General features: G+C 43.6%; 1 protein-coding gene across 3 annotated transcripts in view; it reads left to right on the forward strand.

Moving 5' to 3' along the window:
• Nucleotides 1-26,238, forward strand: part of GALNT7 (polypeptide N-acetylgalactosaminyltransferase 7) — a 128,484-nt gene that overhangs the window by 89,374 nt on the left and 12,872 nt on the right. For 2 of the 3 annotated variants that reach the window (XM_083367283.1, XM_083367285.1), the window contains exons 4-8: nucleotides 9,535-9,665; nucleotides 9,861-9,940; nucleotides 11,287-11,469; nucleotides 13,042-13,159; nucleotides 24,862-24,984. In XM_083367283.1, the coding sequence (XP_083223409.1) occupies nucleotides 9,535-9,665; nucleotides 9,861-9,940; nucleotides 11,287-11,469; nucleotides 13,042-13,159; nucleotides 24,862-24,984 (635 nt within the window). Of the gene's footprint in view, nucleotides 1-9,534; nucleotides 9,666-9,860; nucleotides 9,941-10,950; nucleotides 11,134-11,286; nucleotides 11,470-13,041; nucleotides 13,160-24,861; nucleotides 24,985-26,238 lie in introns of all 3 variants that reach the window. The other variant, XM_083367284.1, reaches the window with a different exon arrangement.

The following is a 26,238-nucleotide window of genomic DNA, read 5'->3' on the forward strand; positions in this document are numbered from 1 at the left end:
GAGTAGAGATAGAACTAGAAGTAGAAACTAGAACTGGAGAAAGAACAAAGAGCAGCCCCTCGTGCAGAGGTATTTATGGGGGGTCTTGGCCCCTCCTTGACCATAAAACACTCTCACCAATGGGGCTGTGGGTCTGAGACCCTTGGCTCATCAGTGGAAGCAAAGAAACCTCTTTGCCTCCATCTGATGACCCTTTTGGGGAACTGCCAATGGCTGGCACTAAACATCTAACAATTCCCCTTCTTGCCAGCCAATGACAGGGACCAGTGAATGTATGTAAGGGGCGAGCAGGTGTCATAGACATGTATGAAAACATTCAGAAGGCCAAACACAAACGCTTACACAGAAGGTTGTGCCGGTCAATGGGAACAGGTTTGGTAAACAGATCAGCTATCTGGTCAGCTGTATTACAGTGCTCAACATGTATAAACCCCTTTTTGGTAAGCTGCCTGACATTTTTGTAGCGTATGTCTATATGGCGAGATCTAGATCCTACTGCATAAGCCTCCGAGATTGCAATGGCAGCTGTGTTGTCCTCTAGAATTTGGATGGGCAGAGGGGGAGATGCCCAGATGCTTGTTATCAGCTCATTGAACCAAGTCAAATCATTGGCCGTGTCTGACAGGCTGGCATATTCAGCCTCGGCCGTGGAGCAAGAAATAAATTTTTGCTGCCTAACATTCCAATGTACTGGGCAGCCATTTAGCAATATGAGGAAACCGGAAGTGCTCCGTCTAGTTTTGGTGTCGCCAGCCCAGTCTGCGTCTGAGTAAGCGGAGAGCTGGGCCGTCTTCCCCTTCTCTGGTTCTAGCATAAGGAGGGCATCAGCTGTGCCCTTTAGGTATCTAAGCACCCTTTTAACAGCAGTCCAGTGGAATTGCTTTGGGTGTTCCACATGCCTGGACAATAGATTCACAGCTAAAGCTATGTCAGGTCTGCTCCAATTGCTGATGTATAGCAAGGAGCCAATCACAGATCTGTAAAGCGTGTTATCTGTGAACTCAGGACCGTCCTTATGGGTGTGGTTGTAAAAATCGGTTTGCATTGGGCTATGCGTAGGATTAGATTCTGTCATTTTGCATTTGGCCAGTAATTCCTCTATCTTTTCTTTTTGAGATAGAGCGAACCCCCCTTTAGTGGCCAAAATATGCACACCCAAGTACTTGTCAATCCGCCCCAAAGACTTCAGAGTAAATTTTTCTTCCAGGGCCTTGGCAAATTCATCACACCCTTTCTTGTTTGGCCCTACATATAATAGATCGTCCACATAAACTAACACCCGTTCTGTGGTACCCTTGGAATTGCGTGTGAAAACACATTGATCTGCATTAGATGTATGAAAACCAACTCGTTCTAAACTCTTTCTAAGACAGTCATACCATAATTTCCCTGACTGCTTAAGACCATATAACCCTTTGTGAAGCAACCATGTATTTCCCCCTTCTTGCTGGTAGCCAGGTGGGGCCCTCACGTAGATCTGTCGGTCCAGGTTGGCGTGGAGGTAAGCCGTCTGGATGTCGAATTGAAAGACTTCTTCTCCCAGAGCGGCTGCAGTCACGAGGGCGGCCTTGACGCTCTCTGCCTGGACGGTTGGAGAGTAAGTCTCCGAGTAGTCTTCCATATAACGCTGAGCGAAGCCCTGGGCTACCAAACGGGCCTTATACAGGTAGAGGCCATTGGCAAGTGGTTTTGCCTTGTAAACCCACCTTGTGCCAATGACTTTCCTCTCCTTTGGAGGTTGCTGGGGGATGAAGACCTTAAGTTGTTTCAGGCTCTGCATTTCCTTCTCCATCGCGAGCTGCCATTTCTCTTGCTCTTCGATGGGCAGCTCCTGGATGTCAGAGAAGGATTTTGGGGTGACCACAACGCTGTTGACAGACGCTATGTGGCCAATGTCAATTTTCTTTGGCGGGACCCCCTTGTTGGACCGCTTTGACCTCCTTACCTTCTGCCACTCACCGCTCTTTTCTTCCGCGGGTCTCTGAGGTGTCGCTGGGGGTGAAGATGGCGTGTCTTCCTCCGTGGGACTGGACGCATCTTCATCTTGTTCCTCACTTTCGTCGGTGGCAGGGTATGAGGTCGCCTCTGGTGATGTCGCGGTCGGTGTGTCCTTGCTGGGTCGGTTGGCATATGGGCTCAGATCATTTGAGTGGATCTGGGTCCAATTGGAATCCTCTTCGAAAGAGGCAGATTGGGAAGTCACAGGCCTGCCCCCTTCTCCCAGGAAACGATAGGCCTTGGAGCCAGGAGCATAGCCCAAGAACCTTAGTCTCTGAGAAACAGGTTTCCCCTTCTTCCGTAGCTGCTTGGGGATATGCACCCATGCATAGGAACCAAACACACGCAAATGTGCCAGATTTGGTTTCCTACCGTGAACCAGGAAATATGGGGTCTGGTTCACAACACTGCTCCAGGTGCGGTTTAAAGTGTAATTGGCATAATGAATTGCCTCCCCCCAGTATGATTCTGTGACACCCGTGTCTGCAATCAGACTACGCATCATGGTTTGCAGGATTCCATTCCTTTTCTCAGCTACACCATTTTGCGACGGGGTGAACGGTGCAGTTAGGAAATGGCGGATGCCCTTATGCCTTACCCAGTCCTGGAACTTCTGAGACATGAACTCAGCCCCGCGATCGCTCTGCAATTGTGCGATCTTGGTCTTGTACTGGGTCTCTACGAAGTTGTACAGCGACTTTATGGCGTCAAAGGCTTCAGATTTCTCTGTGAGAGTATACACATGACCGTAACGTGAAAAATCATCAACGGCAGTGAGAAAATACCTTTTCTTTCCTAGGGATGGTGTAAAAGGCCCAACCAAATCAATATGTACTAGTTGGTAAGGGTCTTGAGTCTTACGGGATGACACCTTTGGTATTGGAGCAGCTTTCCTCTTTGTTTTCTTGCAAACAGCACAGTCCAGAAACACGTCACAGTCCTTGAGCTGGACTCCCTCAGCAAACTCTCCCATCTTTTTAACTACAGGGAAGCTTGCATGTCCTAGCCTTCTGTGCATGAGGTGGACGCACTTATTGTGCATTGGCTTTCCCATGGACACTCTCTTGGCTCTTATTGCTTTGAGTGGTGGTGTAGGTGCCTGCTGAGATTCAGGCTCCTTGCCCACACTGCCCTTGGAAAGCCTTGGGGCAGGTTGTGGTGGCTTGGGAGAAAAATATGGCAAGCCATTTATTATTGTAATATCTCCAATGACCTTCTGGTCTCGGGTGACATGACCTCCCCCCTTGCGAAATAGGACTTCCACTTTGTCATCGTCACACAATTTGGTGATGCTCAAAAGGTTGTTGGCTATAGAAGGCGCGTGCAGGACACCCTCTACTTTCCCAAGTCCAGGTAGAGAAACGAAACCCTCCCCAACAACTGAGGCAGTATCACCGTTTGCAACCTTGACAGATGAGGTAATTTTCTTTAACCTTTTAAAACCTTGACTCATATTAGTAATGTGAGAAGAAGCTCCAGAGTCCAGTAACCATAAGTCAGTGGAGCTATCAGCCTTTGTTGTGGGGGTGAGGGAACAAGTATGCAGTGAATGTCCTTTGCCCCTGCCACGCCCCCTTACTTGCCCCTTCCCTCTTACTTGATTGGGACCACGTTTAGGGGCTTGATGTTGATGGGGGCAGTCTTTCTTGAGGTGCTCCTCAGAGCCACAGATGAAACATTTAAGCAGAGCATTAACTTGCTCTGAGTTGTGGCGCCCCTTCTGGCTTGCTGAGTGGTGACTCTAGCGTATTCTCCAGCATTTCTCCTTCTCCGATCTTCTTCAATCAGTCTCCCTGTGAGGTAGGACAGATTTATGTCTTCCCTCTTGACCGCTTCGAGTGAAACAATGAAATTGCTCCAACTCCTGTCTAGGGAAGTAAAAATTATGGAGAGCATGCTCACATCAGACACAGGAAAATCTCTGGAAATCAATTCTGCCCTGAGTGCCTTTAATTTTGCAAGATGTTCAGGCATGCTGGCACCAAATTTCAGTTTGGTTGTATAAAGCTCAGTTGTATATCTGGTGATGGAACCAATGGTATCGCTGTTGAATAATTTGAATAACAGATCCCAGACCTGAGCAGCTCTGAGACCAGCTGGGATACTAGGGAACAAGTTATTATCCAGGGAACTGAGTAGAGCAGAATAAGCCTGCAAGTGTAGCAGCTCTTCTTGACGTCCCCATGGGGAAGGGGGTGGTTTTCGAACCATCTGTAGAATCCCATGCTTTAAGAGATATAGCTGTATATCTTTACTCCAACTGCTATAATTTTCTCCTGCTATTTGCAGTTTTTTAAAATCACTAGGTAGGTCTGTGACCAGGAACTCAGACCCATATTTAAAGAATTCTGAGATGGGCATTGATGTAAAAGGAAGCGGAAAAACGCTTACTCCTGAAGCTGTTTCTGCATTGAAAGGGGACACTCTTTTTTCTTGTTGCTTATTTAGCAATTCCATATGGGCGTGCCCGGAGACCATGTGATCAGGGGGAGGGCGTTGTTCAGGGTTTCTCCCTTCTTCCCATGAGGCATTGGGGGGGCGGAGCCCAGATTTACCAGCCCGGGGTTGTTTGAATGGATCCTCCCGAGAATTAAAACCACATGGATTTTCATCATTGCCTGGCTTGCCTTGAGGAGCCCATTGCTGGTTCTGAAGACCTGAAGAGAAGGTGGGAGGCCGCAGGGGTTGATTGTTGGAAGGCTGCAGGCTGGATTCCCCCCGGCAGTTGGGCTCTGGGGAGAGGATGGGAGGCCTTGGAGGGGGGGTGGGCACCCCCGATGTCTGTGTGGCCGCTGTCTTGCTAGCCTCTAAGGCAGTGGCCAGAGCTTGCATGGCTGTCTGGAGAGCCGTTGTAACAGTTTTGGCTGGGCAGATCTCATTGCTATCATAGCATTTAAGGCTTTGTGGGGGGGAGAAATCAGGAATATGCATGCTGTCTTGCTCGGATGCCAGGAATTGCATGTCATTCAGGCTGGATGCCAGTGACTGCAGGCTATTTTGGTTGGAAGCCAGAGATTGCTGGCTTTCCAGACTTAAAGAAGTCAAGTCTTTGTTAGACCGTGTGGGGGCCGCCATCTTGTTTCCTGTGCCAGACCACGTGGGCGGAGCCATCTTGTTTCCGCTTGCCCCCGGAAGCTGTAGCTCACGGCTGGGAGGGGGGGTTCCCGCCAAAAGCCCTGGGGTCCCGGGGTCACTAAGGGTGGCGGGCACCATATTTGGGAGCCTCGTGGTCTCTTCGGTTTCCTGGGCTGCCTTCCCCCTCCCTTTCCCCTGCATTGCAAGGATCTCTTTAAGCAGCTCTTCACGTTCCTGTGCAGTCAGTTTACTCACGCGGCGTTTGGTCTCAGCCAGGTCCGTCTCTGCAGCATCTGAGCAGCCTTGGACAGTTTGCAAACCTTGTATGCTCTCCTCTGTGGCGTTCAGTTGTAGAGAGGCATGTGAAGGGGTCCTGGACGCTCTGCTGGATCCTCTGACGGGATGAAGGTCATTTGCGCTTTCATCTGCAGCTGAGGTTGCCTCAGGAACTGAAGTCTTGGATGTAGGCGGGGAGGCTGTCTTCGATCGATGACTTCTGGTAACGATCTGGGATCTCCGGCCATCCATTTCAGTTTCAAATTTTCTGCAAGCTTGGAAGCTTTCCTTTAAACCATCCTCTGCTACCAACTTGTGAGGTTTTCTCACGATGAATCGTTAAAGGAGCTTCCAAGCAAAGGCATCACGCAGAGATGCAATCATATTTAGCTTTATTCAAGATAGATCAAAGAGAAAGAAATACTTGGCATGAAAGCATTCATGCCTGCATGTAAGAGAGAAATAAAATAAAACAAAACAAGCTAGTATTACATGACTAAAATAGAGGTTAGGAGTAGAGATAGAACTAGAAGTAGAAACTAGAACTGGAGAAAGAACAAAGAGCAGCCCCTCGTGCAGAGGTATTTATGGGGGGTCTTGGCCCCTCATTGACCATAAAACACTCTCACCAATGGGGCTGTGGGTCTGAGACCCTTGGCTCATCAGTGGAAGCAAAGAAACCTCTTTGCCTCCATCTGATGACCCTTTTGGGGAACTGCCAATGGCTGGCACTAAACATCTAACAATTTGTCAGTTATTTAGTGGTTTTCTTACATTTGTCAGTACCTTTATATATTTTATTTATTTTAACATTCCATCTTTAAAGCATCAATCACATAAATTTCCCAGCTTTGATTTTACATTAATATTAAAGTTAAATGTTTGAAGTTTCTCATTTTCATATTTCTAAGTGACCCCACTTCCCTTTATCACAGTTCTCTCCAATACCTAATAATCTAGATAAACATCTTATCTATCTTATTTCCATATCAACAGGTTAATAATTCAATATAATATTCTTGTTTTCATTATAATTTCCACATACTGTAAATTCAATAACCAAAATTTCTCCCATTTCAACATTTAATACATCCTTTCCCTTTTCCTTTGTATTTGCTTTCTCATGCTTAGACTTATAATTTTTATTTTTATCACTACATCCAAATATATTAGTTACGTTACATCACTCTTAACATATAAACATCTTAGTCAATTTCATTTAAACGGCTCAATATTTCAATTTAACTGTTGATATTCACACATCTAAGTTTTTTAATTAGCCAATATTTTTATCTTCACATCAAAACAATTCATAATCCAAATACAATCCTGTCTATTTAGATATTTTCTGTTTCAGGCCTCTTAAATATGTCCATTCTTCTTCAATCTTATTCTAGCTTTTTTCCTTTGCCATATCATTTTCCGTTTCTTTGCTTCAGGGTCATCAAAGAGTTCTTGTGTTGTTGTATCATATTGAAGTGACGCTCCAATCTCCATTTTTGAAGGGTTGAGGGGTCTGATAGAGGTACCAAATCTTCTCATTTTTTTCTCCTCTTGGCGTTGTTGTCCTGGACCATCTGTTTTTTCTTCCATCTGTTTCTCATTTTGATCTTCAAATTCCTTCTGTTTTATGTAACAGATTTTTTCCTCCATCCATTTTGTCAGGTTTTTCTCAAAGTTTTATCTGCTTGTTGAGTAGTTAAATCTTCTGTCAGAATATTTGATTGTTCAATTTCTTCTGTTATGTTCTGTCCCGCTAAATTATTAGTTGTAGTCACAATTTGAGTTTGCTTATCCAAGATGCTTTCTAGTTTTTTTCCAAAAGCTCTTATTTCGTCACTGGCTGAAGAAAGGAACTGATAAGTTTAGCAGGTTATTTTCATCATAGCATAGATTTGTTTTTGTATTTCTTCCATGGTGTACTCTCACATCTGGTGTTCAAGGTTAGTCTTACCTTGTCTAAAATGTCAGCCAAGTCTCTCTCTCTCACACAGATTGCAATTTCAGGTTTAGCCACAAGGTGTCCCCCAAGTGCTTAGAAAATTCATTTCAATTGTTTCTTCTGTTTTAGAAGAACAGAGCCAGGTTTTCAAATAAGGATAGAAAGTAAAGAGTAGATATTCAAAAGCTTTTAGTCCACAAGGTTTTTTTTCTCTCAAAAGGAATAAAGTTCTAGTTGAGGTCCAATTCTTTTTAAATCACCCCTGTTTTACAGTTGTATCAATTTCTTATAGTGGAGTGTTGTCTTTGTTTTTCACCAATTGCTGTCCAGTTGTTTGGTAATCTTTTAAAATCCTTTCCTAGACCAGGGCTTTTCAACTGGTGGTATGCATACCACCTGTGGTACTTTGCCATGTGGCAGGTGGTACATGACTGCTAGCCAAGTGTAGCAGATGAGGAGAATGAGCCTAAGCAGCCAAGCCTGAGGGAGAGGCAGCTGCAGCTGCAGCACTGTCTGAGCTCGGCAGAAGCTCCAGAAGCCAGCAGGGCTCCAGCTGATTGGCGTTTCCAGAAGGAGCTCGGAGCTGAGGGTGAACTGAAGAAAAAGGTGGGGAGAGAGGAGAGGCTATAAAAGAACATGGTTTGGGTGGGGGAAGGGGAAAAAAGACAACAGGAAAGCTTTAATCCTTTTAAACACATGTAATTAGTTTTACCCCCTTTAACTGAGTCTGTGGCTTTTAGAAAGTTTTCTTTGAAGGCTCTTCGGCTTTTTTCTACAGTTTGTAATAGTTTATTAGATTATAGAATAAAATACAAAAGCAAATAGGACACAGTGGGAAGGAAAACGGGGGGGGGGGAAGTGAGGGGGAGCAGGGAAAAAGAACAGAGTTCCTCTGTTGTAGTAGGAAGGAAGCATTAACATTGAACCTCAACTTTTTACTTTTCCATAATATTATAAACTAGCCATTTCTATAACAACAAGTGAATCTAATCAGTAAAACCCAAAATCTCCCCCCCTTTTTTGTCATCAAGTTTTTGATACCTTGCTAAGCACTGGTAGTACTCAAATATTGTCATGTCGTAAAAGTGGTACAATCTGTGAAAAGGTTGAAAAGCCCTGTCCTAGACTCATAGTCATCTATAATCTTTCTGAAGATATTAGAGAAATGTCAGTGACAAAGAACAAATGAAACCAAATGTCTGATGTTTTAGCTTCCTGCAAATCCTCTCTAACACTGTTCTAAACATTTATACCTCATCTGGTGCAGTTGATTCTAATTTTAGGTAATTTGAGGTAGTGATGAATATCTTTACTTTGTAAAGTATACTTTTCCTCATGCAAGGTGTACTTACTTTTTCCACATGCAAATATTTAAGTGACACATACACATTGTGTAAATGGTGCATTACATTTGTTATATCCCTTTATCAATATAAGTGAAATAAGGATCAAATATCTATATGATGAAAGAAGTAAAAATGTTAATAGTGTCTTCTTAATTTTTTACATGTCTCTATGTATTAAAGATATTTTAAAGAACTTAGAATCTTTTGTTTTCAGGCTCAGGTGTACTAATGAATTGTAGGTACTAATACATATATCGTTTCATCACATCTTGATTGCTAATAAATGAAGCTTTTTATTTTGTTAGTTAAAGTCTTGATGATTTGAGAGGAGTGATGTATGTCAGAGCAGCTGTAGTATTTTATCACTCTTCTTCTGTCAATTGAGTCTATTTTACACTGGTAAGAAGCCTAATTTAAAAATGAAATCTCCTAAAATCATTGTTTTAGAATGGCATATATTCATTTGGGACATGGCTGGAAAATTGGTTAATATTTCTTTTGCCTTTCTGTTGGCAAAAGAGTTTAAAATATAAAGATTATCTGTGCCCGTGATATAATACAGGTTAATTGTTGAATGTTACAATGTTACCTTTCTGTTTTGTTTTATGCTTGTGAAATAATCAAGAAATAATTCTTAAGTGAGCTTGCAGCTATACCAAATTTATATAATGAATTTGACATCGATAACTTTGGAGAATAATCAAGAAATCTTAAATAAGTGTGCACTTATCAGTAAATATACCTAAATTACACATTGAATCTGACATCCTTGATTTTTGGAGAATGTACATATTTAATCAAATATATGTCTGTTCTTAATATAGATTTAGTTTGTATTGTCAGCTCAACCTTAAATATTTATAACATACATGGATACCTCTTTTTATTATTTGATAGAACACTTAAAAGAAAGACTAGAGGATTATATTAAGCAGTGGAATGGCCTTGTAAAGATTTTTCGAAATGAAAGGAGAGAAGGTTTAATTCAAGCTAGAAGCATTGGAGCCCAGAAGGCTAAACTTGGAAAGGTAGAATACTGTTTGCTAAATAAAATCCTTCTTTCCATATAATCTCAATTTTACTTTTAATAGATCCTAAACCACATTATTATTGTAACCACGGTTCTTTAATTGCAAAATTACATTTTTAAAAATAAACAACATGTATTTTTATAAGAAAATAAAAACTAAATTGAAATCTCCTTTCCTCTTTGTTTTTTAAAGGTTTTAATTTACCTTGATGCCCACTGTGAGGTGGCAGTAAACTGGTATGCGTCACTAATAGCTCCTATATCTAAAGACAGGTAATAATTTGCTTATTTATATCCCTCAGGAATCCTTTAAACATTGTACTTTTGTAGTATTCAAGACAGATAATCATTTTTAATAGGTAATTTTCTAACACATTTTATCAGCTGCTCAAATAGGAGTTTGCAGGTTGGCTGATAAAACTGTTTTCTCTACAAAACTAGGAAAAATACTTAAATTAACAGTTTTTATCTGAAGTATACTTAGCACTGTAAATAGTTTGAAGTTCTGTTACTACCTAAAGACATTAATTGCATAATTGATTTCACTTGTAATGCAAACAGTTGGCAAGTTAACATCCATATTTACACAAATGAAGGCTACATTAAAATGAATAAAAATCTGAGAAAGTAGTCCTCAGTGTGCAAAGCAGAATTGCATATGAATAGTCAGAAATAAAAGATATTGCTTTAAATTGTTTCCCTCCTTTCTTTTCAATAATGAGTTTGGGTAATTACAGCAGAGCACTAGTTTTGGTTTCAAAGTGTTCCAGTATTCATAAATGTACCTGTTAAAATAGTATATTTGCTAGCTTTAAATCAGACCTAAAGTTTAAAAAAAATCTATGACATGTTTAAAAATGTATCTATTAAAATAATATATTTGCAAGCTTTACATTTTTTTTACAAAATTGAAGACACATTTTTTAAAAAAAACTGGCAAAACCACTTGACAGTCTCTCTGCCTCATGAAACCAAACAAGACAAATGCATTTAACAGCAGAATGCCACATTGTCCAAATGCAGAACATGCAACTTACATCATTCCCTTTTACAATTAATTTTCAAGAATCTGTGCAGGAAAAAATAAACATATTCTTAACATTAATTTGAATTCATTCTGTTAATTCATAATCTCTGTTCCTCATTTTTCTTTTACAGGAAAAGTACTGTATCTGTGTATTGTAGTTATTCAAACTATATTTGGATAAGGCATTAAAGATAGCGTGTAATCTATTAGATTAGACAGCTTAACCTTGTCTCTTCCCCTTCCATAAATATTTCAGAACTACATGCACTGTGCCTCTAATAGATTACATAGATGGAAATGACTATTCCATTGAACCACAGCAAGGCGGGGATGAAGATGGCTTTGCCAGAGGGGCCTGGGACTGGAGCTTGCTATGGAAACGTATTCCATTAAGCCACAAGGAAAAGGCAAAAAGAAAATATAAAACTGAGCCATATCGGTAAAAAACACTGTTTTGTTATACTGATCTTTATTAATTCATGCTTACCTAAATCCTTTCATTTTTCCCCCCCTCTTTTCCATGAACCATGGTTCGTTTAAATGTACCATATGCCTTCCTTCATCCTCACCATCATCATCCAAAATCCTGCAGAACCTCGTGTACTGTGCCGCTTATAGATGTCATAGATGGCAACACTTATAATATTGTACCCCAAGGGGGTGGTGACGAAGATGGGTTTGCTAGAGGAGCATGGGATTGGAGCATGCTCTGGAAGAGGGTTCCCCTGACCAAACGTGAGAAGGCAATGAGAAAGACAAAAACTGAGCCGTATCGGTAATCACTAAATGGCTTAAATGTTTTTCTTTTTCTTAATGATGTACTGACCTATTAAATACTTGCATGATCATTTTATTCTTAAAAATAATGCTTTAAAATAAGCCCTATCTTATTTTTCACTAACCTGTGATCAAGCATTTCTTATATAACTAAATTAACTTTTGCAACTTGTCAATAGCATGCTTATTTACTCTATTTTCTAAGCAAACTATATAATAAATAATTGCTGCTTTACAAATTGCTTAGAATGGATGTTGCAATTTGCACATCCTTCAGATTATTAATGTCTGCTATTTCAATGCATGGTTATTCTTGTTCACTAGAAAAGTAATGATCAAAATGGGAAATAACAGAGCATGTTGATATCAGTGTAAACTTACTGCCCTTCTGACATCTTGGGCCTGTTTCCAGTGTACTGAATTGCCTTATATATTATTTTATTTTGTGTTGTATATTTTAACAGGTTTGAATGACACTGAGATTAGTTTCAATAACTTAGTAGTTATGCTATAAAAATATAATGTTATGCTATGCTGAAAGGGAAATATAAATTCTAAATGCTTGCAGCTATTGCCCAGTTTTTCTATTCAGTGTTGGGGCTACCCCCAAAAGAATGTAGACAAAACTTCCAAGGCCAAGAGTTTTGACAAAGTTACTCCTGCAGAACAGCTCTGTGGCAGGAGAACACCTTGGCCAGAGCTCTCTCAAGCTTTGTGTCAGGAGAAAAATTGACCCGATAAATTATTAACACTGATGACAACAAAATGCATGATACATTAGGTGTAAATATTTTGATTTTGTTGATTTTTACAATTCTTTTTAATTTGTTTTCACCAATAAAATGAAAGTTCAAAAAGAAAATATACCTACCTGGAAAGGAATAAGGAATGTCCCTTTTTCCTGTCCCCATATTAATAGGCCTATAGTTCTGATTTAATTCAATTATTCTTCACTAATAATGCAACCAGGCTTATTCTGAAAGATACTTTTCTTTTAGCTAAAGAATTTTTTTTATCATTTCCGCAGTTTTAAAAAATGGATGTGTTTTTTTTACTTTGTGATTTATTAAGTTTGAAATATTTTATTGAAATTATGAAGCTTTGATTAATTAATTAAACATTTTGGTTCTCTAGCAGAAAAATGTTTTTGCCCATTCTCAAATCCCACTATATTCAATAGTTTATAGCAAAAACTTCAGTAGCTAAGCATTCCAGTCACTTGGTCTTTTTTTAACCTTTACATGTTTATAATCTATTTTGAATTGATAAAACTATTGGCATTGTGAATAACGCCTCCATATGTAAAAAATAAAGCAAACTAATACTTTTTTCCTTTTAAGCTTTGAAAAGGAACTGTTCCATTCTAGCATTTCCCCCATATGTTATTGTTTAAAATTCTTGAAAGAATTAAACATTTAATCTGTTTCAGTATTCCTAAATTCTAATTATTTTATTGTGACTTCAGAATCAATGCTTTATAATTTCTGCATATCTAAATTATTCCTTGTTTCTTTAATAAAATAACCATTTATGCCATGCTGCATACAAACCCTTTTTGTTTATCTTCTAGATCGCCTGCGATGGCTGGTGGATTATTTGCCATTGAACGTGATTTCTTTTTTGAGTTAGGTCTCTATGATCCAGGTCTACAAATCTGGGGTGGTGAAAATTTTGAAATATCCTACAAGGTAAACAGTCATTCCAGAGAGTCTATTACCATTGTTCAAGTAAATGTGTGGTCATTTTTCAGGTCATTTTTCACATTCACCTTTATTGATAAAAGAACTAAATGCAGTCTCCTTTCTAGCAACCTGCTTAAGGTTATATAGACAATTATGTAATACTCTTTCACATGTAATCCTTCATTGTGAATAATCTTAAATTTATTTTTGCTTTGTTTTATAGTGTAAAGCAAGTGTTTTGGGGTTTTGGGGGGTCTCTAAGCCAAGTGTAGCTGTTTTTCTATAAGAGTTTTAAAAATAGTACATTTATTGATCTTGAATTTGTGCCTTATTTGCCTAATATTTTGGGAGATTGACTTAAAAGGAAATTTGCATAAGTGTCATACCCTCAACCTATTTGTTCATTTCATTTTATTTTTTGGGTACTGCCATTCTGTTAGGAGGGGGGATTCACTCTTTGGGGAAGGAGAAGCTCTGTGGGCTCTGGGATGTATTTCCTTTGTTTTGTTCTTTTCACCTTTGATGCATCTCTGGATGTGAGAGAGGAGGAATGTGCCTGGGGCCATCTGTCTTATCTCTACATTGCTGGGAAGAGACCAGGAAGAAAATGAACTGCCTGTCAACTGCAGTTTATCACTGGTTCTCATAACAACTTTGCACCTGTGGATTGGCTAAAATGGAACTGGACAGTTGGGTACTGGAGAGGGGTTTGAAAGGAAAGTTTTAATGTACCATTTTGCATGGAAATTATTCAGACCTTCTCTTGCTATACTGCTATCCCTATCTCTCAATAAAAGTTCCTTTTGAAACAATGCCAGTTTCAGGAGTTCTGCTTCCTTGGGAGTGCTAGCTGAGGCAGGACCTTATATTAGGCAAGATCTGCAAAGTGATCAACCTGGAGAGGCATCCTACCATGGGCACTGTGCACACTATGTCTCTCCATGGCAGTGAGCAGGACAAGACTGAATGGTGGGAAGAGTCCACCACCAAAACACCCTGAAGAGATGGATGGAGGAGACAGCTGCCATGGAGGAATCTACGAAGCCGAGATGGTCAGTGTGGGGAAAAAGGGAAGACTGAGACAGAAGGACCTAACAGATAACTTTCACCTGGGGTAGCCAAAAGCAGGGCTGGAGGTGCAAAATGGAACTGCTCTATGACAACAAGGAGACCGAGGGAGAGCAGAATCCAACTGACCAGATCCTGAAACAAGGAATACACTTCATGGTGGAAGCTTTTCAGGACCTGAAAGTAAAATCTGGGCAGCGCAGAGGGAGAAGTAAGGAACAACTTGAAGAAGCTACATGTGATAAGAGCAAGTCTGTAGCTATTGAAGCCGCAGTGGGGGAGAGTGGCTGTACCGAGACAGCAGTAACCACCCCAGCTGCTCTGCAGCAAGCTGCCCCCCTTGGGATGAATGTCCCACAAGCAGCCAGCAAAAGAACCCCACATCCCGAGCCAAAATTGGTCCTCTTGGGATGAAATTTGACGGGGATCCCCAGCAATTGGGATTCTTCCTTGCCCATGTTCTAGAGCCCCAGCCTGCCTACATGACTGGTACATCCTGGCTGAAGAAGTGTAGATCAACCAGAATCGCAGCAAGTACTGGTCAGGCAGGGTTTGGAAGCGATCTCCACTGGAAAAGAAAGGAGTGGCAACCAAATCCATGGCAGCTCAACTGCGTTCAATTGCTTTCTTCAAATGTGGCAAGGAAAGCCATCTTGCTCTGGAGTGCTGCATGAAAACCCCTGCCAAGAAGGGAGACCAACTGTCTGGAGGGAAGCCAAATGAAAACTACAAAAGGACATGGCCCTGGAGATCACGGAAATTGTAGAGTTCTGTCCAACCCCAAAATAAGGAGGGGGACTCTGACCCTGCCAGAGGACGGACCGGGGATGTCCGAAAGCAACTACGATGATGATGCCTTGGTAAGTGAGACAATGCCCATAGATCTGTTAATCCTGGACAAGAAAGAAAAGGTGGCTCTAAATGTCCTACTTGGGTTGCACCAGGTGCCTAATCAGCCCAACCTTGGTAGGAAAATTGCATGTTGCCAATTCTATGGGTCCATTGCAGGGAGCATCCCAACGAATTTTGCCACAAAACCACTCGGACTAGTCATGGGAGGCCACTCAGAGACTCTAACCTTCATAGTGGCACCTGACATGGAATGGCCTCTCATCTTGAGGTTGACCTGGCTGAAGAAATAGAACCCGCTAATGTATTAGAGAGAAGGATGCTTGAAATTCCCTAAAGGGAAAACTCCCTTACCAAATAAGCACAACCGCCCAAAGAAGGAACCAGCCTGAGAGGTAATGACTGCATTGAGCGGTGAAACCTTGGACAACATACCTAGAGAGTATACAATCTAGCTGAGGTTTTCAGCAAGAGGAGTAGGGATGGATTCCCCACCACCAACAACCCACAGACTGTGCCATTGAAATCGTCCTGGGAGCTAAACTGCCAAAACCAAGGCTATATTCGATGACTCCCAGGGAATTAGACGAACTGCACCGGTTCATAGATAAAAATCTGGCCTGTGGCTTCATCCAGTTGGCCAGACCCTGGAAGGCTGCACCCGTATTGTTTCAAGAGAAGAAAGATGGGTCTCTTCATCTCTGCATGGATTATAGGGGTTTAAACATGATGTGCGTGGAAAATGTATATCCCTTGCCCCTCATGAAAGATATTCTGGCCAATCTCTCAAACGGAAGAATATTTTCTAAGTTAGACCTGCAAGAAGCGTACTACTGAGTCAGAATCAAGGAAGGGGATGAGTGAAAAACTGCTTTCAACTTCCCTCTTTGGTTGCTTCCAATCTAAGGTTCTCCCATTTGGTCTAGGTTCTCCCCCCCCCCTGTATTCATGCAACTGATCAATGAAGTGCTCCATGAGGATATAAGGGAGTTTTGGTGTACCTGGACAATATATTAATTTATACCAAAATGAAAACTGACATATGAAACCAGTCAGGGCAGTCCTAAACAAACCCCGTGTAGCTATGGTATATGCAAAATTGTCAAAGTGCGGGTTCACAAGGAAAAAATCCACTACCTAGGCTACCAGATCTCGCACGAGAGGGTAGAGATGGATCCGGAAAAAGTGTGGGCCATCTTGGAGTGGGTTCCCCCTGCACCAGAAAGCAATTACAGAGCTTCCTGAGCTTTGTGAATTTCTATCGGCAATTTATCCCCTCCTTCACACAAGATTGCGCTCCCTATCACAAATCTATTAAAGACTAAGGGAGTGGATAAGCCAAAGCCCAGCCAGCCCCTGAAATGTACTATGCCAAGCTGCCTTTGAAAAGCTAAAGAAACTTCTCAGGAGAGCCAGTGCTAAGACACCCAATCCAGAGAAACCATTCATAATTCAGACCAATACCAGCGATGTAGCAGTGGGTGAAGTACTTATCTAAGAGAATGTAAAGGACCAATTACAGCCCTGCACTTACACTTCAAAAACGTTGTTAGAGACTGAACCTGCTGGGCGGTCTGGGAGAAGGAAGCTTATGCAGTGCAGTGGGCTTTCTTCACCTGGAGATTTTGCTCCTGGAAGGGAGCAAAATCACTTTCCAAGTTTGGACTGATCATAAAAACTTAGAGGCTCCCAAGACCCCAGAAAATTGTCTCCCAAACAAGCACGGTGTGCCCAACATTTTCATCAGTACAATTTTACTCTCCACTACTTGCCATTAGGAAAAAGCTTTCTGGCTACGCTTTATCAAGGATGCCACAATATAACAGCATAAAAGCAGAGTAATTAAGCCTCTACTCTCTGCATAGCAAATAGCATCTTCAGTAATTACCAGGGCACAGGCAAAAGACACCTCACCGCTAGACAACGCCACTATGATTGCGCTTAAACAAGCCCTAGAAAAAGACAAGTGGTTCCTAAGCCACAAAAACCTCTGCTTGATGTGGGATGGATTAGCATGGATAGGTGGGAAGCTGTACATTCCCACCACCAAAAGACTGAAAACAATGCAAGTTTCCCTTGATTCAAAACTTGCGGGACACTTCGAATTTGTAAAAACCCTACATTTATTGAGGAGGCAATTCTGGTGGCCATCTTTAAAAAAGGACATTGAAAGCTATGTGGCCAGCTGCACCACTTGTGCAGCAGCAAAATGAAGACAACAAAAAACTCCTGGCCTTTTGCAGTTGGTAGCAAATCCTTCAGCACTCTGAGAGGGATCTCTATGGATTTCATCATAGAACTGCCAGAAAGAGCAGAAAACACTCATTTAGACAGTGACTGACATGTTTTCAAAGCAGGTCCACTTTATCCCATACCAGAAGATCCCAACTGCCAAAACTCTTAATAAAACTGTTCCTCCAACATATCTATCAATTGCATGGGGTGAGCACCTGTTATTTGTCCCAGCTTCTGCCAACCTAGCAGTTCGAAAGCACGTAAAAATGCAAGTAGAAAAATAGGGACCACTGTGGTGGGAAGGTAACAGCATTCTGTGCGCCTTTGGCGTCTAGTCATGCCGGCCACATGACCACGGAGACGTCCTCGGACAAGCACTGGCTCTTCGGCTTTGAAAAGATTTGGAAACGACTAGCATGCATGTGCGGGGGAACCTTTACCTTTACCTCACAATACAATATCATATAGAGGGGTCCAATTCACCTCAAATTTCTGGAAGGTGTTCTTGGACCTCTTAGGCACGGAACAGGGCTTGAGTTCTAGTCACCATCCTCGAATGGGGGGACAGAATGAACGAACTCAGTCCTTAAGATGTTTCATCAACTACCAACAAAACAATTGGACTGACCTCTTGTCATTTGCTGAAGTGGCATATAACAATGCTGTATACTTTAGCACGGGGTACACCCCTTTTCAAGTGGTCAGTGCCTGAACTGCCAGGCAATGAACTCACCATCCGTTCCCTTAAGAAATGATGAATCAACTGCAGAACAGAAAGGTCAGAAAGGCTCTCAGTGAGCCCAGAGAAGCCTATAAGACTCAGGCAGATAAAAAGAGAATGGAACCTAAACCTTTCCACATTGGGAACAGGGTATACCTGTCTACTAGATTTCTGCAGTCACTATAACCCTCCAAAAAGTTAGGACCAAAATTTGTGCGTCCCTTCCCCATCAAATGCGTCATAAACCCAGTTACAGTAGAACTGGAACTTCCCAAGGCATTAAGGCAGATCCACCCTGTATTTCATTGCAGTTTGCTACAACCTAAGATACCTCGCCTCTATAGCCTATGACAGGTGAGCAATATTTTGAAGACACCATGGAGGCCCCAGTATCTAGCTACGCTTGGAAGGATCTCCCAGCACCCCAGAATGAGTAGGTCTATAAAAAGCATGCTAGAGCTCCAAGATTGCTCAAACTCTTTCATGCATGTTATCCGGACAAGCCTGATTCACTTCTCATTTCTTTTTCTCCCCATTTTATTCTTTTCTATTTCTCCAGGTGGACCTCTCCTTTTAAGGAGGGTTAGGTTTCGCTCTTCGGGGAGGTGAAGCTCTGTGGGCTCTGGGATGTATTTCCTTTGTTTTGTTCTTTTCACCTTTGATGCATCTCTCTGGGTGTGAAAGAGAAGAGAAAAGTGCCTGGGCCATATGTCTTAACTCTACTCCACTGGGAAGAGGCCGGGAAGAAAGTGAAACGCCTGTGAACTACGGTTTATCACTCTGGTTCTCATAAAAACGTTGTACCTATGGATTGGCTGAAATCAAACTGTACAGTTCGGCACTGGAGAGGGGTTTGAAAGGAGAGTTTTAATGTACCATTTTGCACTGGAATTATTTATATCTTGTCTTGCTATTCTGTTATATCTTGTCTTGCTATTCTGTTATTACTATCAAACTATCCTAGTTTGGAGAATAGATTGAGCATTTCCTGCTCTTCAAGATGGCGGACGTGTTGGGCTGAGCTCCGTGAGTCCCAGCTGTTAGGCGTTCCTTAGGAGCCCCTCGGGGGTCCCTTTGGGCCCTCCATGTGGAGGGTTAGGGTTACTAGGCTCTAAGGCAGACAATTAGGTAGACAGAGGAGTTTATACCATGCCGGCTGTTTCCATTTGCTGGTTGCTGTCTCCATCTGTTTCCCTCGCTCGTCTGTTTTCCTCGCTCGTCTTTGCCTTCCTGTCTGCTGCTTTTCGGCGTCTCCGGGTCTCCGTGCCGTTTTCGGTCGTTCTTGGGCCGTTTGTTGCCGGCGCCGGTGTTTTCTGCCTTTTTGGGTTGCCTGGGCCGCTTTGGCAGCGGTGCAACGGCGGCGTCTCCGGGCCGTTTGTGGCGGCGTCTTTGGGCCGTTCTACGGTGAAGGGGACGTCCGCGGATCATCCTGGCTGCGGTGGCGACGGCAGCGGCGGCGTTCTCATGTCGCTTCGGGCCGCCTCGGACTACTCTCGGCGGCGGCGGTGTCTCCGGGCCATTTTCGGCGACGGAGAGGGTGTCCGCGGTTCATCTCGGCGGAGGCGATGGCGATGGTGGTGTTTTTCGAGCCGCTTTCGGCGGCGGCGACGATGGCGTCCTCGCTACCTGTTGGGCCGCTGGTGATTGACGGCGTTTTTTTGGACCCTTTCGCCCGTTCTACCAGCAGCAAGGGCGTCTCCGGCGACGGCGACAGCAGCATTGTGGCTGGCAGCGGCAGCAGTTTGGGCAGCGGGTCCTGTGAAGGTGGGGCCCGCCATTTGCCCTGGCTCCTTGCTCTTTCTCCCTCCCTCCTTGAAGACCTGGGGGCTGCGCTCTGGATGGCCCAATTTGGGGGCCTATGGAGTTACAGCCAGGAATGATTCCAAAATGACAGTGTGCGAGGGAACTATGGGGACAACTGGAGTGGTCAGCCTCTATCAGACTATGATTTACCATCTTGGCTTGACCAGCCCCTCTGCCTGGATATTTGTCTTCCTGTTTACTGACTTTTTGCCTGCCTCCCCTTCCCCCATAGGATGGACCTGGGTATAGCCATGGTGGGATAGTGGCTTGTATTTACATCTGCACCCCCATAAAGGTGGGAGCTCTATGAGGTGTGCTTCACCCAGGGTGCATATCTTGGACCACCCCCGGGAACAGAGTTGTAACCCGTCGTGAGAGGATGGGTGTGGCCTGTTCCTGGGGGCACCCAGCTGAGTGGCAGTGAAGCTGGGTGATGGTCCAGATATTCACCTCCTATGATTCGATCCTCCTTTTGAATTCATCAATTACGAGACTGCCTCTCTGGACTCTCTAGGACTAACATGTATCGGTATACCGGCATGGACTTGTTCGCCCTCTCCTGGGTGCGACCCGCCTTTTTTACCACCTCCAACCTCGATGAAGGGCCCAATTATTGGGACCCTGAGAGATGGCTGGGTAGGGGCAGGGGCCTCCAATATAAATTTAATAAGAGGCCCCTGGTTAATTTGTTAGTAAAATTTTTTAAGGGATTAGGGAGGGGGGTGGGAGTGGGTTGTGGTTGTTCGGCTATGGGGGGTGGTCTATCAACCGCTGCTCAGGCCAGGCCTGGATCTGATCGCGTGGGGGGAGAGCGGGGTGTGGTTGCCTCCGGGGCTCATGAGCGGGTCGTGGGACTACCTATTCCCACGACGTTGGGGAATGGCAGCAGGCGCATGAACAGAGGGCCATATCGTTACCGGGAGGGTCGTCTCCGCTACTTACAAGCGGTGAGGCGCTCCGACCCTCTGTTTCTTCCCCAGGGTCCCGGGAGCGAGGATGTGCAGCCTCCTGAGCTCCGGCTGGTGTACCTGAATGCCAGGTCCATGGTTAATAAAGCTCCCCTCGTTCGGGATTTAGTTGAGGGTGAGCATGCGGACCTGGCTTGCATCACAGAGACTTGGTTGGGCCCAGAGGCTGGTGTTCCTTTGGTCGATCTTTGCCCACCAGGCTTCCGGGTGCTACACCGGCCTCGGGCTCATGGTAGGGGCGGGGGAGTGGCGGTAGTTATTAGGGAGACCTTATGTCCGCGGGAGACCACCGTTCCCCAGATAGTCGGGTGTGAGTCGCTCTTTTTGAGATTTGGTCCAGGGGCGCAGTTGGGCTTGCTGGTGTACCTTTCGCCTAGTCGCGCAGCGGCAGCCCTGCCTGAGCTACTCGATGTCCTCTCTGGGCTGGTGGTTGAGTTCCCCAAGCTCATAATCTTGAGAGACTTCAATCTACCATCCCTTGGAGGTTCATCTGAGTTAGCTCGGGAGTTCATGGCTTCCATGACGGCCATGGACCTGACGCAGGTAATTTCTGAACCAACTCATGAGGGAGGCCACACCCTTGACTTGGTTTTTTTATCTGGACGGTGGTTTGATGATCTTGGTGGGGGCTCTCCAATTATCATGCCCCTGTCATGGACTGATCACCACCTCCTGCGGCTGGTCTTCCGCTTTGCCACCCCCTGCCGTGGGGGTACGGAGCCAATTAGATGGTACCACCCCAGGCGCTTACTGGATAGGTTCCAGGCAGCGCTGGGGTCCCCACCTGCCTCCGTTGCTCACAACTCAGCGGATGCCCTAGTGGAAGCCTGGGAAAGGGCGGCCACTGAGGCACTTGACCAAGTTGTACCCTTGCGGCCCCTGACCCGGTGCAGATCCCATCGAGCTCCATGGTTCACTGCGCAGCTCCGGGAGATGAAGCGCCGGAGACGGGGCCTAGAGAGCTGTTGGAGGTCCAGCTGATCCGAATCTGACCGGTTGCGACTAAGAACCCATATTAGGTCTTATCTCGCAGCGATGAGGGTGGCGAGGTGTAATTACTTGTCTGCCCTCATCGCGTCCGCAGATAATCGCCCGGCCGCCCTGTTCAGGGTGACCCGCTCCCTCCTTAATCAGGAGGTGAGGGAGGAACCCTTGCAGGGTTGTGCCGAGGAGTTTGGTCAACATCTGTTGGATGCTCGGATTCCGACCGGTGTGGACTCCAACTGGGCAGAGTCCGATGATCAGGACACGGGCGGTCTTGTCGATGTTATCTGGGAGGAGTTTGATTCTGTGACCCCTGAGGAAGTGGACAGGATTATGGGGAGGTTGAGCTCCACCACATGTTTATTGGACCCGTGCCCTTCTTGGCTGGTCTATGCAGCTCGGGAGGGGACACGAGGCTGGTTCCAGGCGGTTATATCGGCTTCTCTGAGTGAGGGTAATTTCCCCACCGTCTTGAAGGAGGCGGTGGTGAGACCTCTCCTCAAGAAGCCCACCCTGGACCCAGCTGTATTGAATAACTTTCGTCCGGTGTCCAACCTTCGCTTTCTTGCGAAGGTTGTTGAGAGTGTGGTGGCGCATCAGCTCCCCCTGGTCCTGGATGAAGCGGATTATCTAGACCCGTCCCAATCGGGTTTCAGGCCCGGGTACAGCACAGAGACGGCATTGGTCGCTCTGGTGAATGATCTCTGGAGGGCCCGGGACAGGGGATATTTCTCTGTCTTAGTCCTATTAGACCTCTCAGCGGCTTTCGATACCATCAACCATGGTATCCTGCTGCGGCGTCTCAGGGTATTGGGAGTGGGAGGCACAGTTCTTCGGTGGTTCTCCTATCTCCTGGGACGCTCGCAGTCGGTGTTGGCAGGGGGGGCAAAGGTCGACCCCAAGGGCTCTCGTTTGTGGAGTTCCTCAGGGGTCGGTCCTCTCGCCTCTTCTGTTCAACATCTATATGAAACCGCTGGGTGAGATCATTCGTGGTTTTGGAGTTGGGTATCATCAGTACGCCGATGATACCCAGCTTTTTATTTCGACCCCAAACCACCCCAGTGATGCCCTCGACGTGATGTCCCGTTGCCTGGAGGCGGTTCGGGTCTGGATGGGGAGGAACAGCCTTCAGCTCAACCCTGACAAGACTGAGTGGCTGTGCATTCCGGCATCCCGGGACATTCAAAATATTCCATCTCTTTCTATGGGGGGTGAGCTTTTATCCCCCGTAGATAGGGCTCGCAACTTGGGAGTCCTCCTAGATTCACGGCTTACTCTGGAAGACCATATAGTGGCCGTGACTAGGGGGGCTTTCGCCCAGGTTCGCCTGGTGCACCAGTTGCGGCCCTATCTAGACCAGGATGCCCTGTGTACGGTCACTCATGCGCTCAGGACCTCTCGTCTGGACTACTGCAATGCTCTTTACATGGGGCTTCCCTTGAAGACCACTCGGAGGCTCCAACTGGTACAGAATGCGGCTGCGAGAGTTGTCTTGGGAGTTTCCCGGTACACTCCCATGTTACACCTTTGCTCCGTGAGCTACATTGGTTACCAGTTGTCTTCCGGGTGAGGTTCAAGGTTCTAGTTATGGTCTTTACATGGCATGGGTCCGGAGTACCTTGGGGACCACCTGCTGCCGGCGTCAACTTCCCTCCGCCCTGTGCGTTCCCACAGAGTGGGCCTCCTCAGGGTGCCTCCGGTCAGAGAATGTAGGCTGGCGGCCCCCAGGGGGAGGGCCTTCTCTGTGGGCACTCCGGCCTTATGGAACCAGCTGCCGGTTGAGCTCCGGACGGCACCGGACCTTCGCTCCTTCCGACGCGGTCTGAAGACCCACTTATTCGAACAAGCTGGCCTGGCCTGATGGGGGGATTTTAGGGTTTTTAATTGGTTTTTATACTGTATTGTTTTATTGGGCGATTATTTAATTCTCTTTTTAATTTTTGTATTTGTTATTTATATGTGCCCTGTTCACCGCCCTGAGTCCCTGGGGAGAAGGGCGGTATATAAATTTAATAAATAAATAAAATAATAATAATAATAATAATAATAATAATAATAATAATAATAATAATAATAATAATAATAATAATAATAAAAATTCCTTTTGAAATGATGCCAGTTTCAGGAGTTCTGCTTCCTTGGGAGTGCTAGCTAAGGCAGAACCTTATAGTAGATGAAGTTGGAGAACTCATATATAATAAGAGACTTAAAATATGGCACCTTTTTTCAATAACCACTTTGTAATTTTGAAGTTTGAACAAGGTCAGGTTGAATAATGCTGTGCATTGTATATATATTTGATTTAACCAAATCAGGAGTCAAATTGAACCACTTCTGTGGCCCTGAAAGTTGTACCTAGATTTTTACAAAGTGAATTACAATTGTTTGCTAGATAGAAGGCTTTCAATTTCAACACAACTGTTGTAGTTTGTTATTAGGTAATCTTTTTGATGAAATAATACCAAAATGCATAAAAGCAGAAATCCATATATGAAGTGGAACAATATTTCTGAGTAAGCCTACACAGATACAAAAATATTAAAAATGTAAAATTATCTATTCTATTAAGCTGTTCAGAATAATATCAAGATTTTAGTAACAAAAAACAGTACTGATATAATATCTTCCAAGTCTCTAGCCACATCTAGGTTTATTTCAGTAAAAGAATCCAACAAAATCCTAATAATAAAATCACAAATTGTATTTCTTTAGTATGCTAAAAATGAATACATCAATTTGAAACCTAATGAGCATTTTACTATGGTCTGAAAAAATAATATGGTTCAGATTTACATTAGTTTTGGGGTTTAATATAAGACTACAAAATGAAGTGAGTCTCTAAAATAACTTCTAGACATTACTTCATAATTTGGCATAAATCCAGTTGTTATAGTGTTGACTATTTTATTAATATTGAACACTATTATATATTTTTTCTTCCAGATAAAATGTAACTGCTCGTTAGATTTAACTATGGAAGACATATTTCTTTGGTCATTTTGGTAGTAATGCTGAAAGTGCATTTCAATTAAATTCTTTCTATATAATGTTAACTTGGTAAAATCTCCTTGTATATTCAGATTTGGCAGTGTGGAGGACAGCTACTGTTTGTGCCTTGTTCTCGTGTTGGCCACATATATCGTCTCCAGGGATGGCAAGGGAATCCACCTCCAGCTTATGTTGGATCATCTCCTACTTTAAAGGTAATACTTATGTCCCTAAAATATTAATAAATGTAAATATTTTATATCATTTCATATTAATAATTGAATTAAATTAAAGCTCTATAGGTTCCCATTAGATTTATTTACTTATTTAATGTATTGCATACAATTGACACATGCTAGACACACAATGCAGTCCTGACAGTCTAGACTGCTAGTTGATTCTGTTTGGCACTTGCGTGTCTATCCTTGGTGCACCGCTGGGGGCTTTACACCAATTAGTTAGCAGTACATGGGCTGATAGCTTTTCCAGGTTCCTCCACCAGTTTTGCCTTGGGTCACAATTCCTTACATCTGGCCAGGTCCAGCATGGCTTCCACTCTCTGCACACGTGAACTCAGCTAAGTTTTTCCCAAGTAGATAAATTCCTACCATTTATCTACTTGCAATATTGCATGTTTTGAACTGCTGGGTGGGCAGGAACTAGGGATCAAGCTACAGGAGCAAATTCCATCTCACAGAGCCGGGCTCAAACCACCAGAGTGCAGACCACGCACTGCATCCCCTCCACCCCAGAAATGAATAGGAATGCAAAAATTCCTATTTGACTATTCAGATATATTGCTAAACAGATCTAGATTGAATAGACAGCCTCTGACCGTAAGATCAAATTAAATTAAACCTAATTTGAATCCTGCAATTGGACAATTTTGCACATCCTTGTAAATGTTTTCTAATTATCTATCCCTATTTAGTTAATAGGTGAGCATTCAGTGATCCCAGGCATTTTTTTTGCATTCTCTGGAAATCCACCTAAATTGTACTGCTGACTTGACAGTGAAGTTCTAAATGCAGTCTTTAAACTGTAAAAAGCTTCACCAACCCTAGTTTATTAAACAAAGATACATAAAAAGTTTTCGATATAATTCCTTACTGTAAATTGATAATAGGACAATATTTTTTTGATTGCAACTTTCACATTGTTACAGTAGACGTAACTGGATTAAACCTTCTTTATACCAGTCCTAAGTTCATAGAGCGAACTACTTTAAATCCACTTTGAGCCACTGGAGATATAAATTGACATTCTTTTCATTCATAATATCCTTTCCTGAATGAGAGAGAAGAATAAAATTATTCAAGAAAGATATGACCACAATTGAGCCCAAAATTTCTGTTCCTAAGTGAGACATTTTTAAAGTGAATTTTCCTCCATTTTATTCCTTTTCTTGCCACAGTTAAGTAAATCACTACAGGGTGTTAAATTAGTAACACAGTTGTTAAGAGAATCTA

The sequence above is a fragment of the Vipera ursinii genome (genome assembly GCF_947247035.1).
Source record: "Vipera ursinii genome assembly, chromosome: 7".
Lineage (NCBI taxonomy): Eukaryota > Metazoa > Chordata > Lepidosauria > Squamata > Viperidae > Vipera > Vipera ursinii.